This window comes from Crotalus tigris, unplaced genomic scaffold (assembly GCF_016545835.1).
Source record: "Crotalus tigris isolate CLP2741 ecotype Arizona unplaced genomic scaffold, ASM1654583v1 scf7180000017666.379230911805:20528666, whole genome shotgun sequence".
NCBI classification, from domain to species: domain Eukaryota; kingdom Metazoa; phylum Chordata; class Lepidosauria; order Squamata; family Viperidae; genus Crotalus; species Crotalus tigris.
The window spans coordinates 14,938,399-14,965,243 of NW_024096552.1; the positions used below are offsets into that span (position 1 = coordinate 14,938,399).

At 35.6% G+C, this 26,845-nt stretch overlaps 2 protein-coding genes across 6 annotated transcripts in view; both read left to right on the forward strand.

Moving 5' to 3' along the window:
- ELMO1 (engulfment and cell motility 1) overlaps positions 1 to 26,845 on the forward strand; it is a 367,271-nt gene that overhangs the window by 267,870 nt on the left and 72,556 nt on the right. Inside the window, exon 1 of one of the 4 annotated variants that reach the window (XM_039336767.1) lies at positions 13,483 to 14,097. The exons of the other annotated variants lie outside the window; for them this stretch is intronic. The gene's annotated coding sequence lies outside the window, so the exon portion shown is untranslated. Of the gene's footprint in view, positions 1 to 13,482; positions 14,098 to 26,845 lie in introns of those variants that run through there. 4 annotated transcript variants of the gene reach the window in all.
- On the forward strand, positions 1,793 to 10,231 carry LOC120305259 (zinc finger BED domain-containing protein 5-like). 2 transcript variants are annotated; one of them, XM_039336768.1, is made up of 2 exons: positions 1,793 to 4,023; positions 5,372 to 10,231. In XM_039336768.1, the coding sequence occupies exon 2, from the start codon at positions 5,377 to 5,379 to the stop codon at positions 7,246 to 7,248; it is 1,872 nt and encodes a 623-aa protein (XP_039192702.1). In that variant the 5' UTR covers positions 1,793 to 4,023; positions 5,372 to 5,376; the 3' UTR covers positions 7,249 to 10,231. The 2 variants fall into 2 exon arrangements, with proteins under 2 accessions (XP_039192702.1, XP_039192703.1); XM_039336769.1 differs by having other exon boundaries at positions 3,980 to 4,007.

Here is a 26,845-nt window from a genome sequence, read left to right on the forward strand (position 1 = left end):
TCTGTTTCTTCCTGATTTTTTAATCTTTTAGTTATCCTATCTAGTTCTGCACAATATATAATTTTATTTATTAGTGCTTCCCCACTCGGTACTTCCATTGCTTTCCACTTTTGAGCAAATAGTATCCTTGCTGCCGTAACCACGTGAATAATTAAATATGTGTCTTCTTTATTTACATTTTTCTGTAGTATTCTTAATAGTAATGTCTCAGGTTTGTATTGAATGTTTTGCCTAGTCATTTCTATTGCTCATTCCCAGACCATACGCCAGTACACCTGTGCTTCTCTACATGTCCACCATACATGAAAAAAGGTGCCCTTTCCTTTTTTACATTTCCAACACATAGATGAATATCCGTTATACATTTTGGCTAATCGGGCCAGAGGGAGATGCCATCTGTAAACCATCTTATACAGGTTTTCTTTATATGATGTTGCCAATGTGATTTTGTTATTTCGCTCCCATACTTGCTGCCTTTGATCCATATTTATATTATATCCTAGATCTATTGCCCAAGTCACCATTGTTTCTTTAACCTGCTCCTCATATAGCTTATATTCCAACAGATGTTTATAAATATTCTTTATTTTTTTTTCTCTGGGCCTAGCAGTATTTTATCTAATCTCGTATCCTGTCTGTTAATACCCCATTCTTGCTTATCTTCATGTATCTTGCTTGTATCTGGAGATAAGATCACCACTCCATGTCTATTCCTTGTTGTTTTAGCTCTTGTTTTTGTATTAAATAACCTTCTTCTGTCAGGATGTCTTTATATATAATAGTTTTGTCTTTCCTATACAGATTGGGATATGTGACTCCCTCCAATGGCAATAGCCAAGCCGGAATCTTTGTGTAATATTGATGTTTAACTATATTCCAAGCTTTTTATTAATTCTTGCCGAACCTTATGTCTTAAAAAATATTGGTGGTTTTGCTTTGCCCCATCCATATGTGAGCATGCCAACACTGCTGGAGGTCATAACCCTCTAAAAGTAAACATCTTTTATCTTCTAAGGTTATCCAGTCTCTAATCCTGGTAATGTAGCTCCCAATCTGGGAAATCTAAACCTCCCCTCTCTTTGGCATCCTATAATGCCTTTAATTTTATTCTTGCCTTCTTACCAGACCACACAAATTCTAAGGTTAATTTATTTAGCTCCTTGAAAAATTTCTTGTCTAATTGAATTGGGATATTCTGAAACAGGAAAATCATTTTAGGTAAGATGTTCATTTTCATTGCAGCAATTCTCCCAAGTAATGAGAGATGTAAATTTTTCCAACTGTCTAAATCTACTTTTATATTCTTTACCAATTTGCCATAATTGTCTTCTTTAATTGATGAGCAGCATGCAGAAATAACTATCCCTAGATATTTTAATTTGGAAACTACTTGTATACCTAATTTTGCTACGAGATTTCGTTTTTGTATGTTAGTCATGTTTTTTGTAATAATCTTTGTTTTGTTTCTATTTATTTTCAAACCTGCCAGATCCCCATACTCTTCCAATATTTCGAAAAATTTCTGCCCTGATTGTTCTGGGTCTTCTAATATAAATGCTAAGTCATATGCATAAGCTTGAAGTTTGTATGTTTCTTTCTTAATCTTAAACCCTTTAATCTGCTCTTCTTGTCTTACTACTCTGGCAAGAATTTCTAATGTATATATAAATAAAATGGCGAGAGAGGACGTCCTTGTCTTGTGCCTTTCTGTATGTTGAATTTATCAGTGGCCTCTCCATTTATTATGATCTGGGCCTTTTGTTGCAGTTATCACATTTAAAAAAATTTCCCCAACATCCATTAATGTTAGTTGTTGGATCATAAATTGCCAATTGACATTGTCAAAAGCCTTCTGTGCATCAAGGAACAGAAGTGCCACTTGACGATCACTATGCGATTCATAAAATTCGAGAATGTCTAAGATTGTTCTTATATTCCACTTAGTCTGTCTGTTTGGTAAAAATCCATTTTGATCCAAATGTGTGAAATCAATTAGGTATTTTCTTGAATCTTTCCGCCATTGTTGAAGCAAAAATTTTATAATCAGAATTCAATAATGATATAGGTCTATAATTTTGTATCTGTGTTTTTTCCGCTTCTTCTTTTGGAATCAATATTATATTTGCCTCTGACCAGGACTTAGGTATTTTAGCATTGGTTAATACGGCATTGAAAACTTGTAGTAGGTATTGATTGAGTGCCCTTTATTGTTCTTTATATAGTTCTGCTGGTATTTCATCTGGGCCAGTCGCCTTATTGATCTTTCGTTTATTTATTGCCCTGATTATTTCAGCCATTCTTATTTCCTCATTTAACATAGATTTTATTTCCTCCGGAATTTTCGGTATGTCTGCCTTCTCTAAGTATTCTATTATCCTTTCTACATTTTCCCCCTCATTTCTATAATACAGTTTTTCATAGTATCTTTGGGCAATTCCCCTTTTTATAGTCTCCTCTCCCTGAATCTCTCCTTTCTCATCTTCCATCTCTAAGAATGTCAGAAACTATAGCAGGCTAATAAATATTCCAAAGATATTCTGCATAGTGAAATTTAGGTGGAAATGGCCATGTCACGTATAAAAATATATATTTTAAAATATTTCTTACCTCCAGATACCACTGACCAAGGTGAAACTGAAAAAAATATGGAAAAGAATCCTGGATCATCTCCATCACAGTTACATACTGGGATGGTTGAATTATCTGAGCCAATAAGTTAATATTTACTACATGATAAGTTAATATTTACTACATTTTAGACGTTGTGGCAGTATATACAAGGATATAATATTAGAATGGGTAAAATGTGCATATTATCAAAACTAATATGGTAAAATATTTCCTTGTCATAGCTACTGCTTGGAATCAGGAGTAGAATCAAATTGATTCTTTGAACAGCTTCTCTGCATGCATGACTTTTGAGAAATGTGTAATTCTCATGTATAGCTGTTAAATCACACAACAGTATTCTTCAGTAAGCAATCTCTTATATTTGAGTTGAGTTTCAGCTGGTCCAATGTATAAAATAATATGACAAAATCATAATCAAATTAAAAGGGAAAATTTTGAGTGATGATGTCATTTTTCTTGCAAAATTCATTCTACGGATTCCTTGATACTGATTTCCAGTGATTGCCTGACAGCCTGAGGACTATAATCCATCACTTTAGAACCCTTTAGCATTACTTCCAAGAAGCTAAAACAGAAATTGTCTAATATCATCTTCTAGAATAGAAGCACAAATCACAGAACAACTTCAGATGTTCCCAATTTTTTGCTTTATTTTTTAAAAAGTATGATTTTCTGAATTATATCAAGTATTGTAAATGATCAAGGAAAACTAGTATTGCCAGAATCTTCCTATCTTTCTATAAAAGATTATCCACTACCATTATTAAAGCAGCTTTGTTTCTAGTCTAGAATCTATTTTGATTTTATTTCATACTGAAATAAATGTGAGAAGCTGCTAGTTGGTGGAATACAACAGAGAGATTAAAATGTGCCTCTCTAAAATCTAGCATTGAGTGCCTGTTTGATGCAGTGGTTAAGGCATCAGGATAGAAACCAGGAAGACCAAAAGTTCTAGTGTACTAAACCAGCTGGGGACTTTGGGCCAGTCACTTTCCCTCAGCCCTAGGAAAGAGGCAATGGCAAGCCATTTCTGAAAAACCTTTTCAAGAAATTGCAGGGATTTGACAAAGCAATTTCCAAGAATTAGACACAATTGAATGGAAGAAAAAAAAGATCTACCAAATATTTCCTGCTATTAGTTGATAGACTTTTGATTTAATGTTTGGGTTATATGGGCTATTTAAAAAGCTAGAAAAGGCAACTTTGCAGTAAGAAAACCTTTCCTTGAACATTTCATTAGATTTTGTTACCACTAAAGTTTATTTAGCTTAATTATTCTGTATATGTTGCAAAGCTTAGCAGGCATGGAGGTAATTTTAATAACTTTGTTTTTCTTTTTAGTTCCATCAATATTCAGATAATTTCTTCTGAAAAATGTAAGGAGCAAGCAGGGTGAGATGTTATATGGTTGACTTTCTCTTTAAATATTTAACTGAGTTTTTAAAGCAAAGTGAGCTAAGAAGAATAATATGGTGGATTGTTATCAAAATGTCAATCATAGCAATATCCAACAGCAGATTGCAACTCTATTCATGGGGATGGTTGACATTCGGGAGCACCCAAAAGATCAGTTACTAGGAAACTTGTTAGATAAATGAAAATGCTAAATACATGCAAAAGCTTTAGGAAATGCACACCAGAAAGTAGAAAGAACTGGACCTAGTATGTGGGCTGAATCTGAAATAGATTTGTTGGAAAAGGAAGTTCAGAGAGTGCATTTCAACAGCTGCTTCTTCCAACTAGAAAGAACAACGTCAATAGTTAGTTATCATCTTCTCAAGATAGACAAAAGTTGTCAATAAAAAAAGAATGAGGGTGAGAGAGTGGCATATGATATACTTTTTACTCTTTAACATTTAGCTTTAATGGAAGCCCGTACAACCTCTTACCTTGTTCCTCCAGACTATGAGGTTTCAAACAATTTGTGCAATATCTAATTATTTCATCTTTAGAGGTAAAGTATCATTGCTTAGATAACTTAAACTTCTCTCAAAAAAGAGAAGGACATATTTCAAGAACTAAGATATACATAAATATAAATCAATGGTAGAGACCAACTTCCCTCAACCTACCACATTTCCCATGCTCCTATTCAATTCATTATTCAGGCCTTCACAATTGATTTGACTATTTTGCCTCCCTACATACCCTGTTGCTACTTCATAACCTTAAAGTACCCTTCTCTAATGATGCCCTCCAGATAGTTATGGATGGTGTCAGGATGCAAAAGGTTGCTTTAGAGCAGTGTTTCCCAAAGTGTGGTACGCGTACCCCCAGGGGTAAGGGAAGAGTTTGGTGGGGGTACGTGTTGCACCGGAGTTTAGTGGGGATCACGTGGGAATATCCACTGCACCGTGCTTAGCTGCGCCCACAGAACAAAGAAAGAAATAGGTGCGTATCGCAGTTTTTACACGGGAACTGGGGCCATCATACATCGTATCGCAACTCATTATGACGGGAACTTCTGCGCATCCTTCACACAGCTCTGGTTCGGCCATTTTTAAACTGCGGGAACATTAACAGTTAACGTTGAGCCTCAGAGCTGTTTAAAAGCCGGAGAATTGCAGTGTTATCAACAGTTAGACAGTCTTGTGAGGTGTGACACGGCGTGAATATACTGCACTTCGTTATAGAGACAACTTACTTCTTTAATAGTTAGTTCCGGGCATCTATTATCATGCTTTAGTAAGTTCCACTGATTTTGATTATTTTTATAAAATGCAGTTTTTATTCCTAACAGAGATTATGGATCGCTGGTTGAAATCTGGAACTACTAAACCGAAAGAAAGTAATGATTGTAATAGCAATCAACGAACAGGAAATAATGAAATTAACGACGAATCAATTTCAATTCTGAAAGAACCTGTTAAGAAAAAAGCAAGGAAAACTCGCAAGTACGACAAAGAATATCTTAAATTTGGATTCTCATGGACTGGAGATGAAAATGAGCCTATTCCACTTTGTGTCATTTGTTTTGAAAATCTAACAAATGAAAGCATGAAACCATCCAACTTAAAGTGCCATTTTGAGACAAACCATAATCAGTACAAAGATAAACCCATAGATTTTTTTGAAAATAAACTTAAGGGTTTAAATCAGTCTCGAAAAGTAATGCAGGGTTTGACGGGAGGTGACAATCAAAAAATACTAGAAGCTTCGTATCGCGTGTCACTTTTAATTGCCAAATGTAGTGCAGCGGAAACCATTGGCGAAATTTTAATCAAGCCTGCAGCCAAGATAATGGCAGAAGTAATGATAGGAGATAGAGCGAAACAAACTTTTGACCGCATTCCTCTCTCAAATAATACAGTTCATCGACGAATCATTGATAAGTCTAATAATGTAAAACAGATGTTATTATCTGATATTTCTCAAGGTCGTTATTATGCATTGCAAGCCGATGAGTCCACCGACATTGCAAATTTTGCAAATCTTATGGCGTTTGTTAGATACGAAAAAAATCAAGAAATTCATGACGACTTTTTATTTTGCCAGCCTTTATTAGGTCACACAACAGGAGAAGATATCTTTAATGTTATGAATACATTTATGCAAGAGAACAAAATTGATTGGCATAGATGTGTTGGAATAAGCACAGATGGAGCAAAAAGTATGGTCGGAATTAATAAAGGACTCGTTGCAAGAATTCAAAATGTTGCTCCAAATGTCATATCCACACATTGTTGCATACACAGAGAGGCTTTGGCAACATGTAAGATGCCCGCTGATCTACAGAAAGTTCTGGATGAAAGCGTGAAAATCATTAACTACATTGAAAGCCACCCTTTGAATGCACGACTTTTTTCGCAAATATGTGAAGAAATGGGAAGTAGTCATACCCAGCTGCTTTTTCATACCGATGTTCGTTGGCTATATCGGGGAAAAATTCTAAACCGATTGTTCGAACTTAGACATGAACTTCAATGCTTTCTTAATGATAGATTTGAGTTGAGAAATTGTTTACATGACTGGAAATGGCTTTGTAAACTAGCATCCTTAGCAGATATATTCTCTGTTTTAAATTGCCTCAACTTATCGTTACAAGGCAAAGAAATTTCATTGTTTCACGTTCAAGATAAAGTGAACGCTACCATCGCAAAACTAAATTTATGGCAAAAGAGAGTTGGTAATGGAGAAGTAGACTCGTTTCCCTCTCTTCATGAGTTTATAACAAGTTCGGCTACTAAAATTGAGGCTGATACTTTGAAATGCATAATACAGAATTTGGAGAGTTTGCAAGTTGGCTTGAAAAATTATTTCCCTGATTTAAATGAAAATATTGAATGGATAAGATATCTGTTCAACATTAACACAACATCCATTCCAGAAGGTTTGTCGCATGTGGAAGAAGAGCAATTGTTGGAGTTAGCTTCGGACGGATTCTTGAGAAATAAACATAAGGAGTGTACTTTAACATCATTCTGGTTACAAATGCAACATGTGTATCCGGTTTTAACAGAAAAAGTCCTGAAATACATCTTGCCTTTTCCAACTTCATATTTATGCGAAGTTGCTTTTTCTGCATTTGTAGACATTAAGTCGAAAAAAAAGGAACAGACTATTGGGTGTGGAATCGCATCTCAGATTAAAATTAACAACCAAGGAACCAAATTATGATGATCTGTCATCTCAACATAAACAATTTCATCCTTCTCATTGAATCAAATAAATGTTCTTTATAATATAACTTTCGTTTATTTTGTGTATGTACAAAAAAAAGAAAAAATAAATATATTTTGATTTTTATTGAAGCATATGTTTTTTATGAGGGGTACTCAGCGTTACAGAAATTATAGAAGGGGTACACATATGTCAAAAGTTTGGGAAACACTGCTTTAGAGCAATAATAATCTGGAGATGCAGAAAATATGAACCATGAATAAGAGCACTTCCTTTGGAAGTGTGAATTCACAGTAACAATTTACTACAGATGCTAGCTATATTCTTATTGTTTAATCATTGCATGCAAATATTATGCGTGTCATCACTCATATAAACGAGGGGAGCTATAAATTGAATGGAACTTCACATTTTATAGAAATATAGTAAAATTGTTTAAATTATTTTTTCGGTAGGAGTAGACACCTCAGAATACTTGGATGAGATTGAGTATGTTATTGGCCAAAGAATACAAAATAACTGTTACAAGAAAAGGCAAAAAGTTGGCAGATGGTGGATGAAAATGTCATTTTATGGAGAATAGCATCATTAACCAAGTAGACAGGAGCAATGCATACAGTAATATTCTGTTTTAGGTCCCATTTCAATATTTCTGTGATTGATAATGTAAGTGTACATTTGGAGGAATACTTTACAAACCTTTTAAAATAAACTGTTTTGCTTGTTTATTTGTTTGTTTATTTGTTTGTTTGTTAAACTTATATGCCATCTATCTTGCGTAGAAGTAATTCTAGTAACAAGATAAAACATTAAAATAATAAAGGTTAATACTAAAAACTGACTTAAGAATAACAAAATAGCAAATCAGGGAGCAAGATGCACATGGGGAGAAAGTGGGGTCTTATCTCAATCCAATTAGCATAGCCAGGACTTCACACCCTTTCAGAAGAACAAAAGGTGGGTCAAGATCTCACCTGGGGGGGCGGTATAAGATGGGAGCCACAACAGAAAAAGTTCTTCTCTTGGATTCCGCCAGCCGCAATTCCTTGATTGACAGGGTCTGTAGCTTACTCATTCTGCTGGCACATGTGTGATGAGTCAATCCTATTTGGGTAAGACTGTTCTTCAGATAACGTGGACTCACCCTCGTCAGGAATGGCTTTAAAGTAGGAACCAACACTAAAAAAATAGATATAGATTTCAATGGATAGTTAGGACTGAAGAAAAAAATAATTGCAGCCAGACTGCCTTCCATTGAGGATCTTTATACTGCTCTGGTGAGAAAGAGGATTGAAAAAATATCTACATCCTGGACATAAACTATGTCAACTCCTCCCCTCAGGATGCATGCCAAAACAACTAGACACAAGGACAGTTTTTTCCCCCATGCCATCACTCTGCCAAACACCTAATTCCCACAGCACTGTCTTATGCCTAAGGATATCTAACCATGTAGTAGGGCTGCATTACTATCATCCTTCTCATCTTTCTATTACCTGATCCTACTGGTATCTTATGACTATTACTTTGTTGATTGTATCTTATGATTTATGGTTGAATCTATGATTTATAATTTATCACTTGTTTATATATATACTGAGAGCTGATGCACCGGAGACAAATTCCTTTGTGTGTGTCCAATCACACCTGGTCAATAAAGCATATAATAGAAGTTGGAGGGGGCGAATGATAACAATTGATGGAAAATTAAAGTTGTCCTTCATGAAACATATAGTGCTATTAAGGGACCAAATATCATAAACTCTTTGAGTTATTAAAAATGAAGTCTACACAAAAGTCTTTATAGAACAGAAGGAAAATATTGTTCAGATATAGAAATAATAAAAGATTCATGTAAGATACAGATAAAGAACAAATACATGTGGAACTTTATGGTTTTTTAAAAAAAAATTAGGTATTTTTGCTGATTGTCAAATGCTTAGCATATACATAGCAAAAGAACACTACAAACCCACTTTTTGAATTCTAGGACTGTAATTATTCTCAATGTTATGGTAAAATATTGTTTATTTGCTTATTGAATAAAGAACAATCGCTGGCTGCGAACAATATTCTGTGCCAAAATCAAACAAAACATCATGTGACTTAGCACTGAATATGAACAAATGTAGTTTTTCATCATTTTCCTTATTTTAAGTGATGTTCCCCACGCTAGCACATTCAAGGTATATTTGGAATGTAAAATAGTGAATTTTCAGACAGTTGTTAACTCAAGATACTTAGAAGGAAACAAAGTAAGTTCAGACTTAAAACAAGCACATAAATCATTTTCCTTTCACATATTCAACAATCTCTGTCCCTACATTATTATCAGCGGCGAGATATTTAAATACAGTTATATTAAGTGTAAATTCTTCCATTGGTTTTAAATGGCCATTCACTGAAATAAATGAGAACTGTGTTAACAGGATTACAGTTAGGAGGCATAATTGTGTGAAAACAATGTAAAAAATAGAAGCAGTTTCTATCCTCAATTTTTTATATACATTGTGCCAGGAATAGATTCTTGTATAAGACCCAAATATTTAAAAGGTAAACATGCAACTTCCCCAGAAACTATTCCATTGATGAAACACATTGCTAGGAAGATTTAACTCTATTTGCAAACATTTTCTTCAAATGATACATTCCCATCAAAGGGCATCCCTACAGTGCCAAACACCTAGTAAATAGAAGTTGATAAATCTAAACCTTATGGCACACTATGCATATTATCTATGAAGGTACAGTATTAAATAGAAGATTGCAGCAAGTGTTTCAATACTCAGTTATTTAATGAGAAGTAGTCACTTACTTAAATCAATGTTGGACTTACTTTGGTAGCATTCCTTGGTTAATATAGTGTTCTCATTCACATGATTGTCACACTCCAGGCGGGCATTTGTTTATAGTTAGCTAGCTAGCTAGCTAAATAAATAAATAAACATATAAATACATTGCTTGCTTGCTTGCTTGCTTATCTATCTGTCTGTCTGTCTGTCCGTCCGTCCGTCTGTCTGTCTATCTATATCAAAACAATAAAACCCAGCCAGTTTTCGTGTGTAAGGGAGGGCTAGAACTCACAGTCTGCTGATTTCTAGGTGTAACCACCAAGATAGCTGGCAATGTAGTATTAATCACGATGTGGCAAAGCTTACTGCCCTGAGGATTTTGTCAGCTTGCTTGAGAGTAAACAGCTCAAACTCTTCCCAGATAACCAAGCTTAGATGTGCCCTCATAACTTCCAAAGGATTTGCCCTGCCAGCATTTAATTCCAAATGAAGCCAAACAACTTCATCCAGCAGTTGCCAAAAATATTCCTCACAGCAGCCTGCAAGGTCTTCCCTGTCCCTCCTTGCTCAGAAGGAACCTGGTTACCCTAAATAAGATTGCCAGTTGGCTAACTGTAGATGTTATCACAGCCAAGAAATAATCATCACCCCAAGATAAATTCTAATAAAGGCTCTTGTCTATGTTCGATCAGTTCCACTCTTCATCTTACTCTAGCAGTACTGTGAAACTGAAATAGAAATGGGGGCCACTTCACTATATATAAGGATCTCTGCAGGCTGCATATTGACTTAGAAAACCACATATGTTTGTTCATTTATTCATCAACACATTAAAATAAGATAGGAACTCGATGCAGCTAATATACATAAAAGAAACAAAAAAGTATAAAAGAAACATTACAGATGTATCCATTTAAAATGCTTATGGTTGCTCATCCTTGATCATCTCCTGATTGGATTACTGCAACATACTATATGTGGGGCTACCCCTGGAAACCATCTGGAAGCTCCATTGGTCCAGAGCGCAACAGTATGGGCAGTTATGGGTATAACTTGCAGTGCCCTCTACAATGCTATTCTGTGAGCTGCACTGACTCCCAGGTGGCTTGCAGGTGCAATTCAAAATGCCACTTCTCACTTTTAAAATCCTACAAGGTAAAAGTTCAAGTTATTTGAGGCACCATCTTTTTCCTGCCTTTAACAAGCTTCCACAGAGAAAGCACATTCCAGATTTGAGATCTTGTCAAAAGATCCTTACTGCTACAGTTAAGTTGAACTTATGCAGGAGTGCTTGTGAGTCATGAGCTTGGCATTTTATGACAGTAAAATAAATGTATATAAACATAAAATAAATTTATTATTTAGATTTAAAACATATCTACATTTTATTTTACTTTTATGATAGTAAAATAAATGTATATAAACATAAAATAAATTTATTATTTAGTTTTAAAATATATCTAAGTTTAATTTTACTTGTTAAATATTTCCCAATTGAATTTTAATTTGGTTCCGGTTGCAGTCAGGAGTGTTGTGGCCCCATATATAACCATGTGTTTGACACCTTAGTTTTAGACATCCCTTGTATTGCTTCATATCCTGTGGAACCTCAATAAATTAAGGAGCCTCTCTGGCTCCATACACATACAACATCCACATTGTCATAATCTATCCCCAAATCCCAGTTGCATTATTCCAAACCACAGCCAGGGCCTTGAATGCACCATGCCTCACAGGCTCTAGAAAGACCCCAGGCTCCTTCTGAAACCCAGCTGAGTCCATCAGTCTCTGGGACTGGCCAATTAAATAAGAGCCAGTTTCCTGCAGTGGGGACTAGCCCACTCCAGAGCAAGAGGGCATGATTTGATCATCTTCCAAACCCAGATCATGTATACAAGCAACATGCTAAAATGTGCCAATTCTGTGTTGTTCACCTTCTGCTACTCAATATTTTCAGAGTGTCTTAAAGTCTATAATTTTAAATTATACATATTAGCTGTGACTTCAAGACCTCTGGTTTAACTCCTTATAGATTTTTAACAGTTACTTAATAATTAATTTCTATGAAAAAACAGACTATATATACCTGGTCCTGTCCCAACAGCTTCACATTACTACAATTAGTCCCTGTTTAACAACCAGTCACTTCGTAACTGCTCAAAGTTACAAGAAACTTGCCCAAAATTATTAATGACTCAATTTTGAAGTTACAGTGGCTGCACACATGCACCCCCCCCCATGGTTGTGTGACACTATTTAAGGTACTTGACAACCAGCTTGCATTTATCGCACACAATCACGATTTTTAGTATTTTTTGTGTTGGTTTCTGGCCTTTACTTCTGGTCTCTTGAGAAAAAAAACCCTGCCCTTTTGAATGTTAAGGATTCATTTAACAACCACTGCATTTGCTTAATGATCGCTCCAAAACAAGTTATAACATTGGATATGGTTAGGTGATGACCCATTTAATGATCACCATGATTTAATGATCATAATTCTAATACACAACTACCTGTAATGTCATCAAGAATAATACCTGCCTTTTTGTCTAGTTTTTTCCACACATGCAGCAATTAAACCACCTGTTTCTACATTTATTCCATTATTTTTTTCCCTCATTTTAGAGGCTAACCTCTGGGTATAAATTAAATTTACTAGAAGCAATTAAATTAGTTCCCTGTGGGTTTATGTGCAGTTTACCACAGTTATTTTGCAGAAACATATTAATGAATAATTATATTAATAATTATTAGTAGTAAATTATTTATGTATAAACTTGTGTTTTAGTTATTTCCTCATCCTTTCAAGGAAAAACATAATTAATTTTTGGCATGTACTGAAACATAATAGTTTCCTTTATTTAGAATATAAAATGATAAATGTGCTGTAACTATCTTTTAGATCTTGAAAAAAATTCACATAAAATCTAGAATAAATTTTTTGGGTTATACAGAGCATATCCTTAGTATGTAGATACTCTGTTTTGCCTAATTGTTCTACTTTAGCCTCAGTGCTTAGTTTTCTGTTAGAGAGGAATCATGGCAAATTCACTATAAAGAAATGAAAATATCTAATGTCTGAAAGAGACATTAAATTATAAATATATGATTTATAAAAACTTTGTAATTCATTTTGGTAATTATGCTGTGATCCTTATACCTTTTTAACTATTCTAATGCATTTCTCTTTATTGTCATAAAGATATGCAGTTTTTCATTATACTTACATTCCTGAGCCTAAGTATTTAATGGAATAGAATGACTGAATATTTGAAGGTACATTCATTCATTCTCTCTGTGTTTTGCAAACACACACACATATGCTCATGGTTGCATACATTTCCCATATTTCATGTTTTAGATGTCATTGCATGTAGATAAACTCCCAATGAGATAAGCATTTGGAAGGGGGAGATGAGATTGCATTTGCTTATGAGCCTGGCAGCAGATGTTCTACACAAATCCAGCTCCCTGCATCCAGTCAGTTTCCATGGTGATAGAATCAGTAATGGTTGAGCTCAGGCGCTCTCCCTCCTCTTCTCTGTATAAGTGGAAGCTGGGAATGCATCTGAACTCTCCCATGACAATTTCTCAGCCCTAAAAATATAGAAGAATGGCTAATGTAGGGTGAGGGTATGCGGAAAAAAGAGGCTGTGTAATCACCCCACCCGCTCCGGAAGATCTTGGGATCAAGGCTATCCTCCTAGGAAATATGGCAGCTAAGGATGCTAAATAAATGGGCAAGAATTTCACTGAGAAAAGGCAGACTCAGTGATTGGCTGCTTTTTGCTAGGTGCTTGCCAATTGGAGAACAACTAGTCTTCAGCACTCTAAACATAAGCAGAGCTACATGCTCATTCTTTTTGACTTCAACTATACACCAAAGGTGTGTAAAGAGGCTCTGTTTTCACATGGCTGGCTAAAAACGGATCTCGTTAGAGGCTATCTGCTGTTCAAGATTACTCTGTCTTCTGCAGAAAAGCATTAAGTCATTCCTCTGCTGTGGTACCAAAGAAAAATTGGCTGTTGTGAGTGATGGAGCCACAGAATTTCTGTAAGTAAATACCTATGGATTTTTAACCCTGTTATTTTCAGTTTGGGAAGAAATTAGAGTAACTACCAATTTGATAAACTGCTAAAAGCTTTGTTTTTTTAAATCTAGGAGAATTTATTTAATTATTATAAGTACACAAAGGTACAATAAGTTATTAACTGTTAGCATTGTCTGCTTCAATTTTGGAAGACTTCACAGTTGAACAAAATCCTCAGTTTGTTTTAAAATAATTCCATTAGTCCTAATATTTGATACATTTATAAGAATATTTTTTCATTCGAAGTCTCCTAATTATTAGAAGATGGCTTTTTTCCCTAGTGGCACTGAATAAAGTTAATTCAGTAACAAGCCAAATAAATTATGTTTGCTTGTTTATTATTATTATTAATAATAATAATTTTCAGCACATTGAGTTATTTGTCCATTCTGTTTTATTTAAAAATAGCGTTTTGCATTCCAAAAGAAGTTTTTATATGAATTTATTCCAATGAGGTATAACACTTATATCTATTTTGGACAAGTAAGCATAGAAATTCAGAATTCTTTCTTTTCTGTGGAAAAGAAACTCCAACTTTATTTGCTCTGCTTAGTCAGTTTACATTGCAGCTCCATGCATGTAAGTTCAATGCTAGTAACTTGTAGATAACTGTTAATAATATTTGCAGTGTATTTCCAGTTTCTTTTTTCCACATCTGTCTGTCTCAATCTCTCAATGTGTGGCTTCCGTAAGAATTAAAACAGCAATATCATTTGATGAAGTCATTATTCATTACTTTTTATACAGTGATGTCTCATTTTACCCTTCCAAGCACTATAAAGAATTTTTTTAAAATAAAACTGAGAAATAATGTGAATTCTGGAAAAGTTCTTTTTTTTAATATTCTAGACACCATATGGCTAGAATCTATATATATAGTGACATTCTATGGAAGTAAGTTGATGCAATCTATATTTTTAAAATATCTCTATTGGGGTTTGTGTTACAAACTTCTAATCTTAATGCATTTTTGTCCCAAGAATTTTTCATATGTTTTTGAAGGTATATTATAAGAAAGACTCTGTTCTTGCATGTAAATAATCAAATTAAGTCTTTGATCAAAATGTGATATCTACAGACCATGAAAGAAAAGTTGTAATAGGACTGTATAATAGCACTGTACATTAGAAAGAGTACACTAGAGTACTAGAAAGAGTACAGAGAAGAGCAACAAAGATGATTAGGGAGGCTAAAACATATGAGGAACGGTTGCTGGAATTGGGTATGTCTAGTTTAACGAAGAGAAGGACAAGGGAACATGATAGCAGTATTCCAATATCTCAGGGGCTGCCACAAAGAAGAGGGAGTCAAGCTATTCTCCAAAGCAGCTGAGGTCAGGACAAGAAGCAACAGATGGAAACTAACCAAAGAGAGAAGCAACCTGGAACTAGGGAGAAACTTCCTGACAGTGAGAACAATTAATCAGTGGAACAACCTGCCTCCAGAAGCGGTAAATGCTCCAACACTGGAAGTTTTAAGAAGAGACTGGACAGCCATTTGTCCAAAATGGTATAGGGTTTCCTGCCTGAGCAGGGGGTTGGACTAGATGACCTCCAAGATCCCTTCCAACTTTACTATTATTATTATTATTATTATTATTATTATTATTATTATTATTATTATTATTATTTTCAATTGGATTCTGGAAAGATTTAATTGAACTTCTGTTCAGATTTTATTTGGCTGTTAGGAGTACTCAGCAATATAGTTGATTGGATCCAGGCTCGTGCTTTGAAGAAACCTTCTGAAATTAATGGGACAAGTATGTCTTAAGTAATTTAAACCCTATCAGTTTCACTGCATAACTCTCTTCGTGATCAAATTTGAATTCAATGTAATGTTGCTAAGTCTATTTTCCCATGCTAATTGTCAGTTACAATGTAGAAATCATTATTTCAGAATTTAAGATAATCCAATTCTGGTACAAGCAAAGTAAAATGTTAGTCTTGAAATGAGACATAAATTGGTCAACAAAATAATTTATTCTCCTTTGTCAGTGCTATGTTGTGCTGAAAGTTCTGCCATAGATAACATTCCATGTAGACACAACTGATAGCAAATGCTTTTTCTCATAGAGAAAAAAAAAATCCAATGAAAAATAGTATAGCTAAAAGCAGCTATTTATCTTTTGCTATTACTTCAGGGATGCAGTTAAAATAAAATATAAACAGGTCAGCTTTAGTTACTGTTAACATCCCAGGACTACTTGCTAGGATTCTTGAGCTTCCTGTAACCTTGTTTGACAGGATTTTGTTTACTAGTCTCTATGCATTAATGGCTGAACAGTGAGGGACTGAGAGGGTAGGCTTTTTAATTACTAAGCTTTGGGTCATGGATTGTGACTTTCTTGTTGGTATATAGCCACAGTAATGGCTGAATTAAAAAAATCAGCCGTGCTGTTAAAGTTCCCTATGAACTCATTTCAGGCTTGAATGTGAATAAGAGATTTTATTTGCTGTCAGCCCAGGGCTGTTGTGTATTATGCCAGCTTCACAAGGAATTGCTTTCTGCATCATCATCCCCAAGAATCTGAGCAGGCTGATACACTCTTCCAATATTGAAATTCAGTAAGAAGCTATTGAAATATACACTATAAGCAACATAAAAATGAATTTCATTGAACTGAATTGATATGGAAATCACTTAATTTTATAGACTGACCCCATATTTAACTGTCTGATGATATTTTACAATAGAAATTGGTATGAATGCTAGATTTCCTTCAGAATCTATTTAAGCAATTGCTTTTGTTTTTGTCTTTTCTAGGAGAGGTGCAGCTTTGAGTACAAGATTAGAATGTGTGTGTTTATAGTGTGGATTTCTCTTAGCTTATGATTTAAGTCAATTGAATGTATGCTCTATGCACTCTTTGCCTTAAATAATTTATATTGTTGGTACATGATTGGTTGGTTGATAGGCTTGGGTGGTAGGTGGGTAATTTGATGGTTTGATATGCACTAAGTATATGCAAAGATATGGGTTGGTTTTGTGGCTTGGCAGTCATATCTATTTTCTTTTAAAACTTTTCATACAGTAAATCATAGCATAATCAAATTAATTCAAGCATATTGAGACATTTCAGTTCTGCTCACCTAGTTTTTCAGATAGCATTATAAAAATCTGGGAGAGGAACAGGCTATTGTAATAAAGCAGATTCTTTGCATAAGCTCCTATGTATGAATTTAAGCTGTTTCTTATTACAATGTAACATTACATTATTTTATAACAAAAGCATGTAAGGAAGTTTTATCAAACAGTTTTAATGTAGACATTTGTTATAAAAATCGTATAATGTACTCAATTACCCAAATTAAGAACACAACAGGGGGGGAAATATGAATCCAAGATATAAATGATAATTTGTATTTGATAATGGTATCAAAAAATGATTCTAGGATACCAAAAATATCACTTTCATTTCATAGATTTATTTTAGATTATTTCTGAGGGACATTTTAACCAGGAATAATTATGCTCTGTTCTATTCATTATGTTTTTTCATGATCATCTATTGTCTGCATATTTTTTATAACTTTGCTTCAATGTTCCTTTATCTGAGGATCTACAAGTTGCATTAAAACAATTTTATAGTGCACAAGTTAACTTGCATTACCCCATGTATAGATTCCTGGAAGCATGGGATATAAGTGGAACACATGAGGGAGGGAGACAAGTGAGTCCTATAAAATTTCAACTTGTAGTACAGGGAACTGTAGTACAGTATCTACCATATACTGAAAATGAGATATGATTCAGGAGTTTAAACCAACATGCAGATGTTTAAAATGGTCTAAATGTCAAGTGATTTGGACATTGTCATTCATTGTCTTTCTTGTAAGATGTTTGTGTTCTTTACCAAAATCTCAGAAGACTTCAAATATTAAAAATAATATTTATTTTGGAATCCTTCCAGATTTGTCATAAAGTTCATCTCTGTCTGATCCCCAAAAATTCAAGAAAATAATACACTAGTCTGTCCTTGATTGTTCAAGAAATTCAGAAAAAAAAATCTTCATGAAGATAACTGTGTATATCAATAGACAAGTATTTGCTCATAATATTTTCGTTATGTTTTAATGAGATTACATTACATTATATTAATGAGGTTACAATGATTACATTGACTGGAAAATGGTGAACATCACATACATTGACTAAAATAGAAATAACTTTAATTTCTTGTTAACATAAAAAAAATTACTTGGAAAATTTTCTACGTTATTTTTTAAAATATTAACCATTTACTAGATAAATTGCCTCAATCTACTCATTTGATTTCTCCCATGATTCATGCAAGCAAAAACTGATATCATTAAATGAAGCTGAATTAAGTAAAAAGCAAAGAAGAATCATAAACTTCCAATTAGCTTGACTTTTATTTTTATTCTGATTTTTTTCAGGGTGCTTATTAAGAAAACGTTAGCCCTCTTCTGAAAATTTCTGAACAATAAGAACTGTCAGTTTTGACAGTTTTTACAATCCCACAATTGCTCCTGTATTTTCTGGAAATTCTTCTATGAAGTATATGAAGGAGAATATTTTTGGTAGTTGCTAAGCGTATTCTTTTCAAAAAGAGTTAACTTCTGCTATTGTAAGTAGAATGTCTTTGATTATAGAACTTCAGGAATACAATTTAATATAATATTTTTTAATCTTCACAAATACCAATATCAGAAATATCTTAACATCATTAAAACAAGAGTGCAAAGCAACACAAGACTGTTAAGCTGTATAATATCCTTGGACTGTTGGCTAAAATGTAAGCTGAATGTAATGGGAATTTATGCTTTTTTTAATAATAAACCTGACAATAAATATTTAGATTTCTATTCAGTTCTGATGGATTCTTCTGATCACAGAGTTCTTAGCATCAGTCTTTTCTGTCAAAAGACTATTATATCAAATTCCCTGTAAACATGGTTATTGATTAAACCAAGCTCTCCCTCCCCTTTATGGATTACTGCCTTGTCGTGGCGAAGGGGCTTGCATAACTCAATGAAGCTATAAGCTTGCGTAACTCAATGAAGCTATAAGCTATGCTGTGCAGGGCCACCCAAGACGGACAGGTTATAGCAGAGAGTTCTGACAAAATGTGATCCACTGGAGAAGGAAATGGCAAACCACTCCAGTATCTTTGCCATGAAAACCCCATGGACAGTACTAAAAGGCAAAAAGATATGACGCTGGAAGATGAGCCCCCCAGGTCGGAAGGTGTCCAATATGCTACTGGGGAAGAGCAGAAGGCTAGTACTAGTAGCGCCAGAAAGAATGAAGCGACTGGGCCAAAGCCGAAAGGACGCTCAGCTGTGGATATATCTGGTGGTGAAAGGAAAGTCCGATGCTGTAAAGATTTTTTCTCCATAGGAACCTGGAATGTAAGATCCATGAATCAAGGCAAGCTAGACGTAGTCAAAAAAGAGATGACAAGACTGAACATCGACATCTTAGGAATCAGCGAACTAAAATGGACAGGAATGGGTGAATTTAACTCAGATGACCATCAGGTATACTACTGTGGGCAAGAATCCCTCAGAAGAAATGGAGTAGCCTTCATAGTCAATAAAAGAATAGGAAAAGCAATACTGGGATACAATCCCCAAAATGACAGAATGATCTCAATTCGAATCCAAGGCAAACCATTCAATATCACAGTAGTCCAAATCTATGCCCCAACCACTGGTGCTGAAGAGGATGAAATTGACCGGTTCTATGAAGCCCTACAGCACCTTATAGAATTAACACCAAAAAATGATGTCCTTATCATCATGGGGGATTAGAATGCTAAGGTAGGAAGCCAAAAGATAACTGGAATAACAGGCAAGTTTGGCCTTGGAGTACAAAATGAAGCAGGACACAGGCTAATAGAATTTTGTCAAGAGAATACGATGGTCATAACAAACACTCTTTTCCAACAACCCAAGAGACGGCTCTACACATGGACATCACCTGATGGTCAACATAGAAATCAAATTGACTATGTGCTCTGCAGCCAAAGATGGAGAAGCTCTATACAGTCAGTAAAAACAAGACCAGGAGCTGACTGGCTCAGATCATGAGCTTCTCGTTGCAAAATTTAGGCTTAAATTGAAAAAAGTAGGGAAAAGCACTAGGCCACTCAGGTATGAACTAAATCATATTCCTGATGAATATACAATAGAGGTGACAAATAGATTTAAGGAACTGGATCTGATAGACAGAGTGCCTGAAGAACTATGGATGGAAGTTCGCAACATTGTACAAGAGGTAGCAACTAAAACCATCCCAAAGAAAAAGAAATGCAAGAAAGCAAAATGGCTGTCTGAGGAAGCTTTGCAAATAGCTGAGGAAAGAAGGGAAGCGAAAGGCAAAGGAGAAAGAGAAAGATACACCCAATTGAATGCAGAATTCCAGAGAATAGCTAGAAGAGATAAGAATGCCTTCTTAAATGAACAGTGCAAAGAAATAGAAGAAAACAACAGAATAGGGAGGACCAGAGATCTCTTCAAGAAAATTGGAGATATGAAGGGAACGTTTCATGCAAAGATGGGCATGATAAAGGACCAAAATGGCAGAGACTTAATAGAGACAAAAGAGATTAAGAAGAGATGGCAAAACTACACAGAAGAACTATACAAGAATGAGCTTAACATCCCAGATAACCACAATGAGATGGTCACTGACCTCGAACCAGACATCCTAGAATGTGAAGTGAAATGGGCCTTAGAAAATCTGAGCAACAACAAAGCTAGTGGAGGTGACAGTATTCCAGCTGAGCTATTCAAAATCTTAAAAGACGATGCAGTAAAAGTGCTATACTCAATTTGCCAGCAAATTTGGAAAACTCAACAGTGGCCACAGGATTGGAAAAGGTCAGTTTACATTCCAATTCCAAAGAAAGGCAATGCCAAAGAATGTTCAAACTATCGCACCATTGCACTCATTTCACATGCTAGTAAAATTATGCTTAAAATCCTACAAGCTAGACTCCAGCAGTATGTGGATCGAGAACTACCAGAAGTGCAGGCAGGATTTCGAAGAGGCAGAGGAACTAGAGATCAAATTGCCAACATACGCTGGATCATGGAGAAAGCTAGGGAGTTCCAGAAAAACATCTACTTCTGCTTCATTGACTATGCAAAAGCCTTTGATTGTGTGGATCACAACAAATTGTGGCAAGTTCTTAAAGAGATGGGAGTACCAGGCCATCTCATTTGTCTCTTGAGAAACCTATATGCGGGTCAAGAAGCAACAGTGAGAACTGGACACGGAACCACTGATTGGTTCAAAATTGGAAAAGGAGTCCGACAAGGCTGTATACTGTTGCGCTGCCTATTTAACTTATATGCAGAGCACATCATGAGAAAGGCAGGGCTAGATGAATCAAAAGTTGGAATTAAGATTGCCGGGAGAAACATCAACAACCTAAGATATGCAGATGATACCACTCTAATGGCAGAAAGTGAAGAGGAACTAAAGAGCCTCTTGATGCGGGTGAAGAAGGAGAGTGCAAAAGTTGGCTTGAAACTCAACATTAAGAAAACCAAAATCATGGCATCCGGCCCTCTCAATTCCTGGCAAATAGATGGGGAAGAAATGGAGGTAGTGACAGATTTTATTTTTCTGGGCTCAGAGATCACCTCAGATGGGGACTGCAGCCAAGAAATTAAAAGACGCTTGCTCCTGGGGAGGAAAGCTATGGCAAATCTAGACAGCATTCTAAAAAGCAGAGACATCACCCTGCCAACAAAAGTGCGTATAGTCCAGGCTATGGTTTTCCCAGTTGCAATGTATGGCTGTGAAAGTTGGACCATAAGAAAGGCTGAGCGCCAAAGAATTGAGGCCTTTGAACTATGGTGCTGGAGAAGACTCCTGCGAGTCCCTTGGACTGCAAGGCGTTCAAACTGGTCAGTCCTAGAAGAGATTAACCCCGACTGCTCTTTAGAAGGCCAGATCCTGAAGTTGAAACTCAAATACTTTGGCCACCTAATGAGAAGGAAGGACTCACTGGAGGAGGGCCTAATGCTGGGAAAGATTGAGGGCAATAGAAGAAGGGGACGACAGAGAATGAGATGGCTGGATGGAGTCACTGAAACAGTAGGTGTGAACTTAAATGGACTCCAGAAGATGGTAGAGGACAGGAAGACGTGGAGGAACGTTGTCCATGGGGTCGCGATGGGTCGGACACAACTTCGCAATTAACAACAACAACAACAAAGCTCTCCCTAATTTACTACATTTTTCTTATAGTGAATTTATAGAATTGTACAAATAAATGATGCAAAATATGTCTTTTCACTTACACTGGAAGTCAGGAGAAAATCAAAAGTGTTTGAAGAAAGTTGGCTTGCTTACCTCAGAAATATAGATATAGTAACTACATAGCAATATGCAAACCTCAGTACCATAGCAGCTTGTGAATTATTTTGGCATATAGGAAATGTAAGTATAGGACAGCAGGAATGAGTATATGATCGTATCCTTATTGTTCTAATCTTCAATTGCCCTGTATATGTATATACAAGTATGCACAAATAGACACAGCCCATGCTCCCACAACTTCACACATTGCTTCTAGAAATTGTAATGAATGAATATATCCAAGTAATTGCAAGGATCTGATAATCTAGGCACTGGGGTAAATACTGATGGCTAGAGGACAAGCAAGGTCTTAGCCATATACCCACTAACCCCACAAGTAGGCTGTTCTCAACTTCCCAATCTTTGTGGAATTGCTTGCCCTCTCCTCTCCTCCAACTTCACCACCCACTTCCTGGTCCATGAGTACATTCATGCACCCTCACCCGACAAGCAAAATGACATCAGGGTCAACAACCATTGCCATGGGACACCAACTATCTACTTCTATTCACTATCTTCTCTCTGTTCACTTCCTACCCCCAACACAGGCACTATCTGAACAAAACACAGGACACATTGGAATTAGACAGATATCTTAGTTTCTAGATGGCAGAAAATAAAAGGGATAAAATGTCAGAAGAAGCTCAGCAGGACAAATGCAGCACCAACAACTTGTCTCAGACAACAGAGGGCAAAAAACCAATCCATTTACCCAATTTCACTTGTCCTGCCCCAGTTCCCTCCAGATACATTTCATTTCACCTTTCCCCAAACTATTCTGCTGAGATCCAGAGATTCTATCAGGGTATTGCTTTGCCAAGTTTGCTTTATTTACACAAAAATAGGAAAAATTCAAGTTTCATCTTCTCATAGCCACAAGTACCCAAGGATCAAGCCTGGGATCATCTAAATAGCTAACAAAACTAAAGATGATTACCAGTGAAACTATTTCTGTGGCCTGGCTGCTTAATATTGAGCTTCAGAATCTATATTCTCACACTGTCTTCTATATTTGGCTCCCATTTAAACTATTATCTATTTAACATAATATTTAGACTTTCTTGAAAAAATAATAGCAAAGAAAAATATGGACTGGCTGAAAAAGTAGATATATGGTCTCAAAAGTTGCATGCAACAATGAAAGAATAGATGTTTCCATCTGAAATGACAGACCTCCAGAACAAGACCAGCTTTGAAGGAAACCAGATAGGCTTGACTCAAGAACTTATAGAATGAGACCTAAGGCCAACTTACTCCACCTAGTTATTTACTACACAATAAAAGTCTGGGGAGAGAGTAGTTTGATGAAGTAGTTAAGGCATGAGGCTAGAAGAAAGGAGACTGTGAGCCATGAAAGCCATGGGGGTGATTTTAGGTCAGTCACTCCCTCAGTTCCAGGAAACAGGAAATGGTAAACCACTTCTGAAATATTGCCAGGAAAATTGCAGGGGTTTGCAACACCAAGAATAGACACTGAGTTGAAGATATTAAAAAAAAATTCTGGGTGGGTTAGTATTTTCTGTGCTTTGAGAAATTTTATTCACGAACCTGGAGGAGATAACATTCCTTTTCTCCTTCACAATTAAGCACCATTTTGGGGGAAAATTTAAAAGAGGAAGAGGTTCCAGTGAACTCTTCCTTCATTATTTAATTGAAGGGTAGGGAAGGAATTCATTTCTGATTAGAAATTTGATTGACCGGTTTTCATAAATTTATCTTACTAGAAGGAATTACTCTAAGTTTAGTTTGGGATGATTTCTGAGTAACAAACTCTGCATGATTTCATTGCTAGAGATACCAGTTACAACTTTCCAAAAACCATTGATAGAAAACCAATTCCTGTGGCTACTACTATGATTTTATTTACCTGTGTGTGATATTAATTTGCCAAGCATCTTATCAGAAACTGTTCTTAGCTAGAGATCACTGAGAGGTTGGCCTTTTCAATATTTAAGAGAGTGAAAAAACAACTCTGATTAAATACTGAATGCATTTCCCTCTGAGATGAGAAGATGATTCCTACACATCTGGGATTAAACACTGCAGAATTCCATTTGAAGGGATCATAGTATCTCAGAGTTCTTCTGCTAGTGTTTTTTGACTATTTGATCAGCTGAATGATGCTACCCAGGTTTTGGGGAGAATGATTTGTAACTGAGAGCTTATGACTACAATCTATGTAAATTAGTAATAAATGATCTGAAAGAATTACACATTAATATATACGAGGCAGATAGATTGATTGCTCCTCCTAACACTGAAGCTCCTAACAATAGCTTCTGCAATATATGACTGCATATTAAAAAGTAGAGACATCACTTTTCCAACAAAGGTCTCTATAGTCAAAGCTGTAGTTTTCCCTGTAGTTTTGTATGGCTGTAAGAGTTGGACCATAAGCAAGGCTGAGCACCAAAGAATTTGATGCTTTCGAATTGTGGTGTTGGAAAAGAGTCTTGAGAGTTTCTTGGACTGCAAAGAGATCATACTAGTCAGTCCTAAAGGAAATCAATCTTGATTGTTCTTTGGAAGGACAGTTACTGAATCAAGCTCAAGTACTTTGGCCAACAAATAAAAAAGAGGACTCACTGGACAAAAAACCCTGATGTTGGGAAAGATTGAAGGCAAAAAGAGAAGGGATAGCAGAGAGTGAGGTGGTTAATAGTGTAATTGACTCAATGAACATGAATTTGGACATACTCTGGAAGACAGTGGAGGACGGGGAGGCGTGATGTGCTTTGGTCCATGAGGTTGCAAAGAAGTAGACACAACATAGCAACTTACAACACTATTGGTAATATCCATAATAGCTTCTGCAGTATTTGTCTTGGCTTTTTACATGATAAGCAAAATAATGTATATTCAATGGGCTTGTCTCTGTAGCAATTATTGAAAACAAAATATGCCACTTTATTTATTTATTATCAGCCATCTCATACAAGGTGACTCTCTCATTTAGTTTTGTAGCTGTCATCTATTCTTTGATCTATTTGTAATTTTTATGCTAAATCAGCCTTTTTTAAAAAGTGTATTATAATAGAATGTGCATGTGGAGAAGAGAAGGGGGAAGCTTCTTCTAGAAAGAGTACAGAGAAGAGCAACAAAGATGATTAGGGGACTGGAGGCTAAAACATATAAGGAACGGTTGCGAGAATTGGGTATGTCTAGTTTAACGAAGAGAAGGACAAGGGGGGACATGATAGCAGTATTCCAATATCTCAGTGCCATAAAGAAGACTATTTTCCAAAGCACCTGAAGGCAGGACAAGAAGCAACGGGTGGAAACTAATCAAGGAGAGAAGCAGTAAGGAGAAACTTCCTGACAGTGAGAACAATTAATCAGTGGAACAGCTTGCCTCCAGAAGCAGTAAATGCTCCAACACTGGAAGTTTTTAAGAAGAGACTGGACAGCCATTTAGAAATGGTGTAGGGTTTCCTGCCCGAGCAGGGGGTTGGACTAGATGACCTCCAAGGTCCCTTCCAACTTTACTACTATTACTAAGCCTTAGCAAGTGCAGGGAGGAGGCAATAAGTTTCAGTGAGAAACCCAAAGCAAGAGACTGTGCAGTTCTTAGCTGGGTAGAGAGCAGAGGAAGAGGTTTAGGGTACCCACCTTCTAGAATCTCTCTGTATATCTATTAAGTTAGAAGGTTACAGGTTTAATTTGGCAAGGTTCAATTTATTAGGTGTACGAAAGTACAGAATTGGACTCAATTAGATTACACTGTGTCATCTTTGGACTTAGGCCTGACATGTACATATTAAATTAAGGGATTTCCTATTTATAATACAAAGCCAAATTAACATTTCAAATATCTTCGTGCATAACGTAGGACTATGAAATTTAGAGCCAAATCAGAATCCCTGTTTTTCTCCCTATAAATAGCATCACCCTCTGAATGTTCTGTTCTTGCACTTCTTTGCAGAGTTCACAGCAATAGGAAAAATAAAAACACATTACATTATAACTTTGACTAGAAGGTAAAATTCTAAAAGATCACTAATAATAAATACTGTCACTTTTGTAACTATTAAATGATATGAATTACAATTCCATGATAAACCAGCATAAGTTAGGTTGACATAAGTTGTATTTTGTAAAATTTAAGAACAGAAAGTATGAAATACATATTTTATAAATATTGTTTATAAAATCTTTAGGTTTGTATTTCATATGCTTGAATGAATAATGATAAAAGATTCACTGAACTGAAAATAATACAGGTTTTTACTTTGTTTATAAAATTTATTGGCTGCCCATCTTACCATAAGATAAGTCTGGGCAGCTTACAGACATAAAAATATATATCTACAGTATTGTGCAAAAATATTAGGCAGTTGTGCAAAAATGCTATAAATTAAGAATACTTTCAGTAAT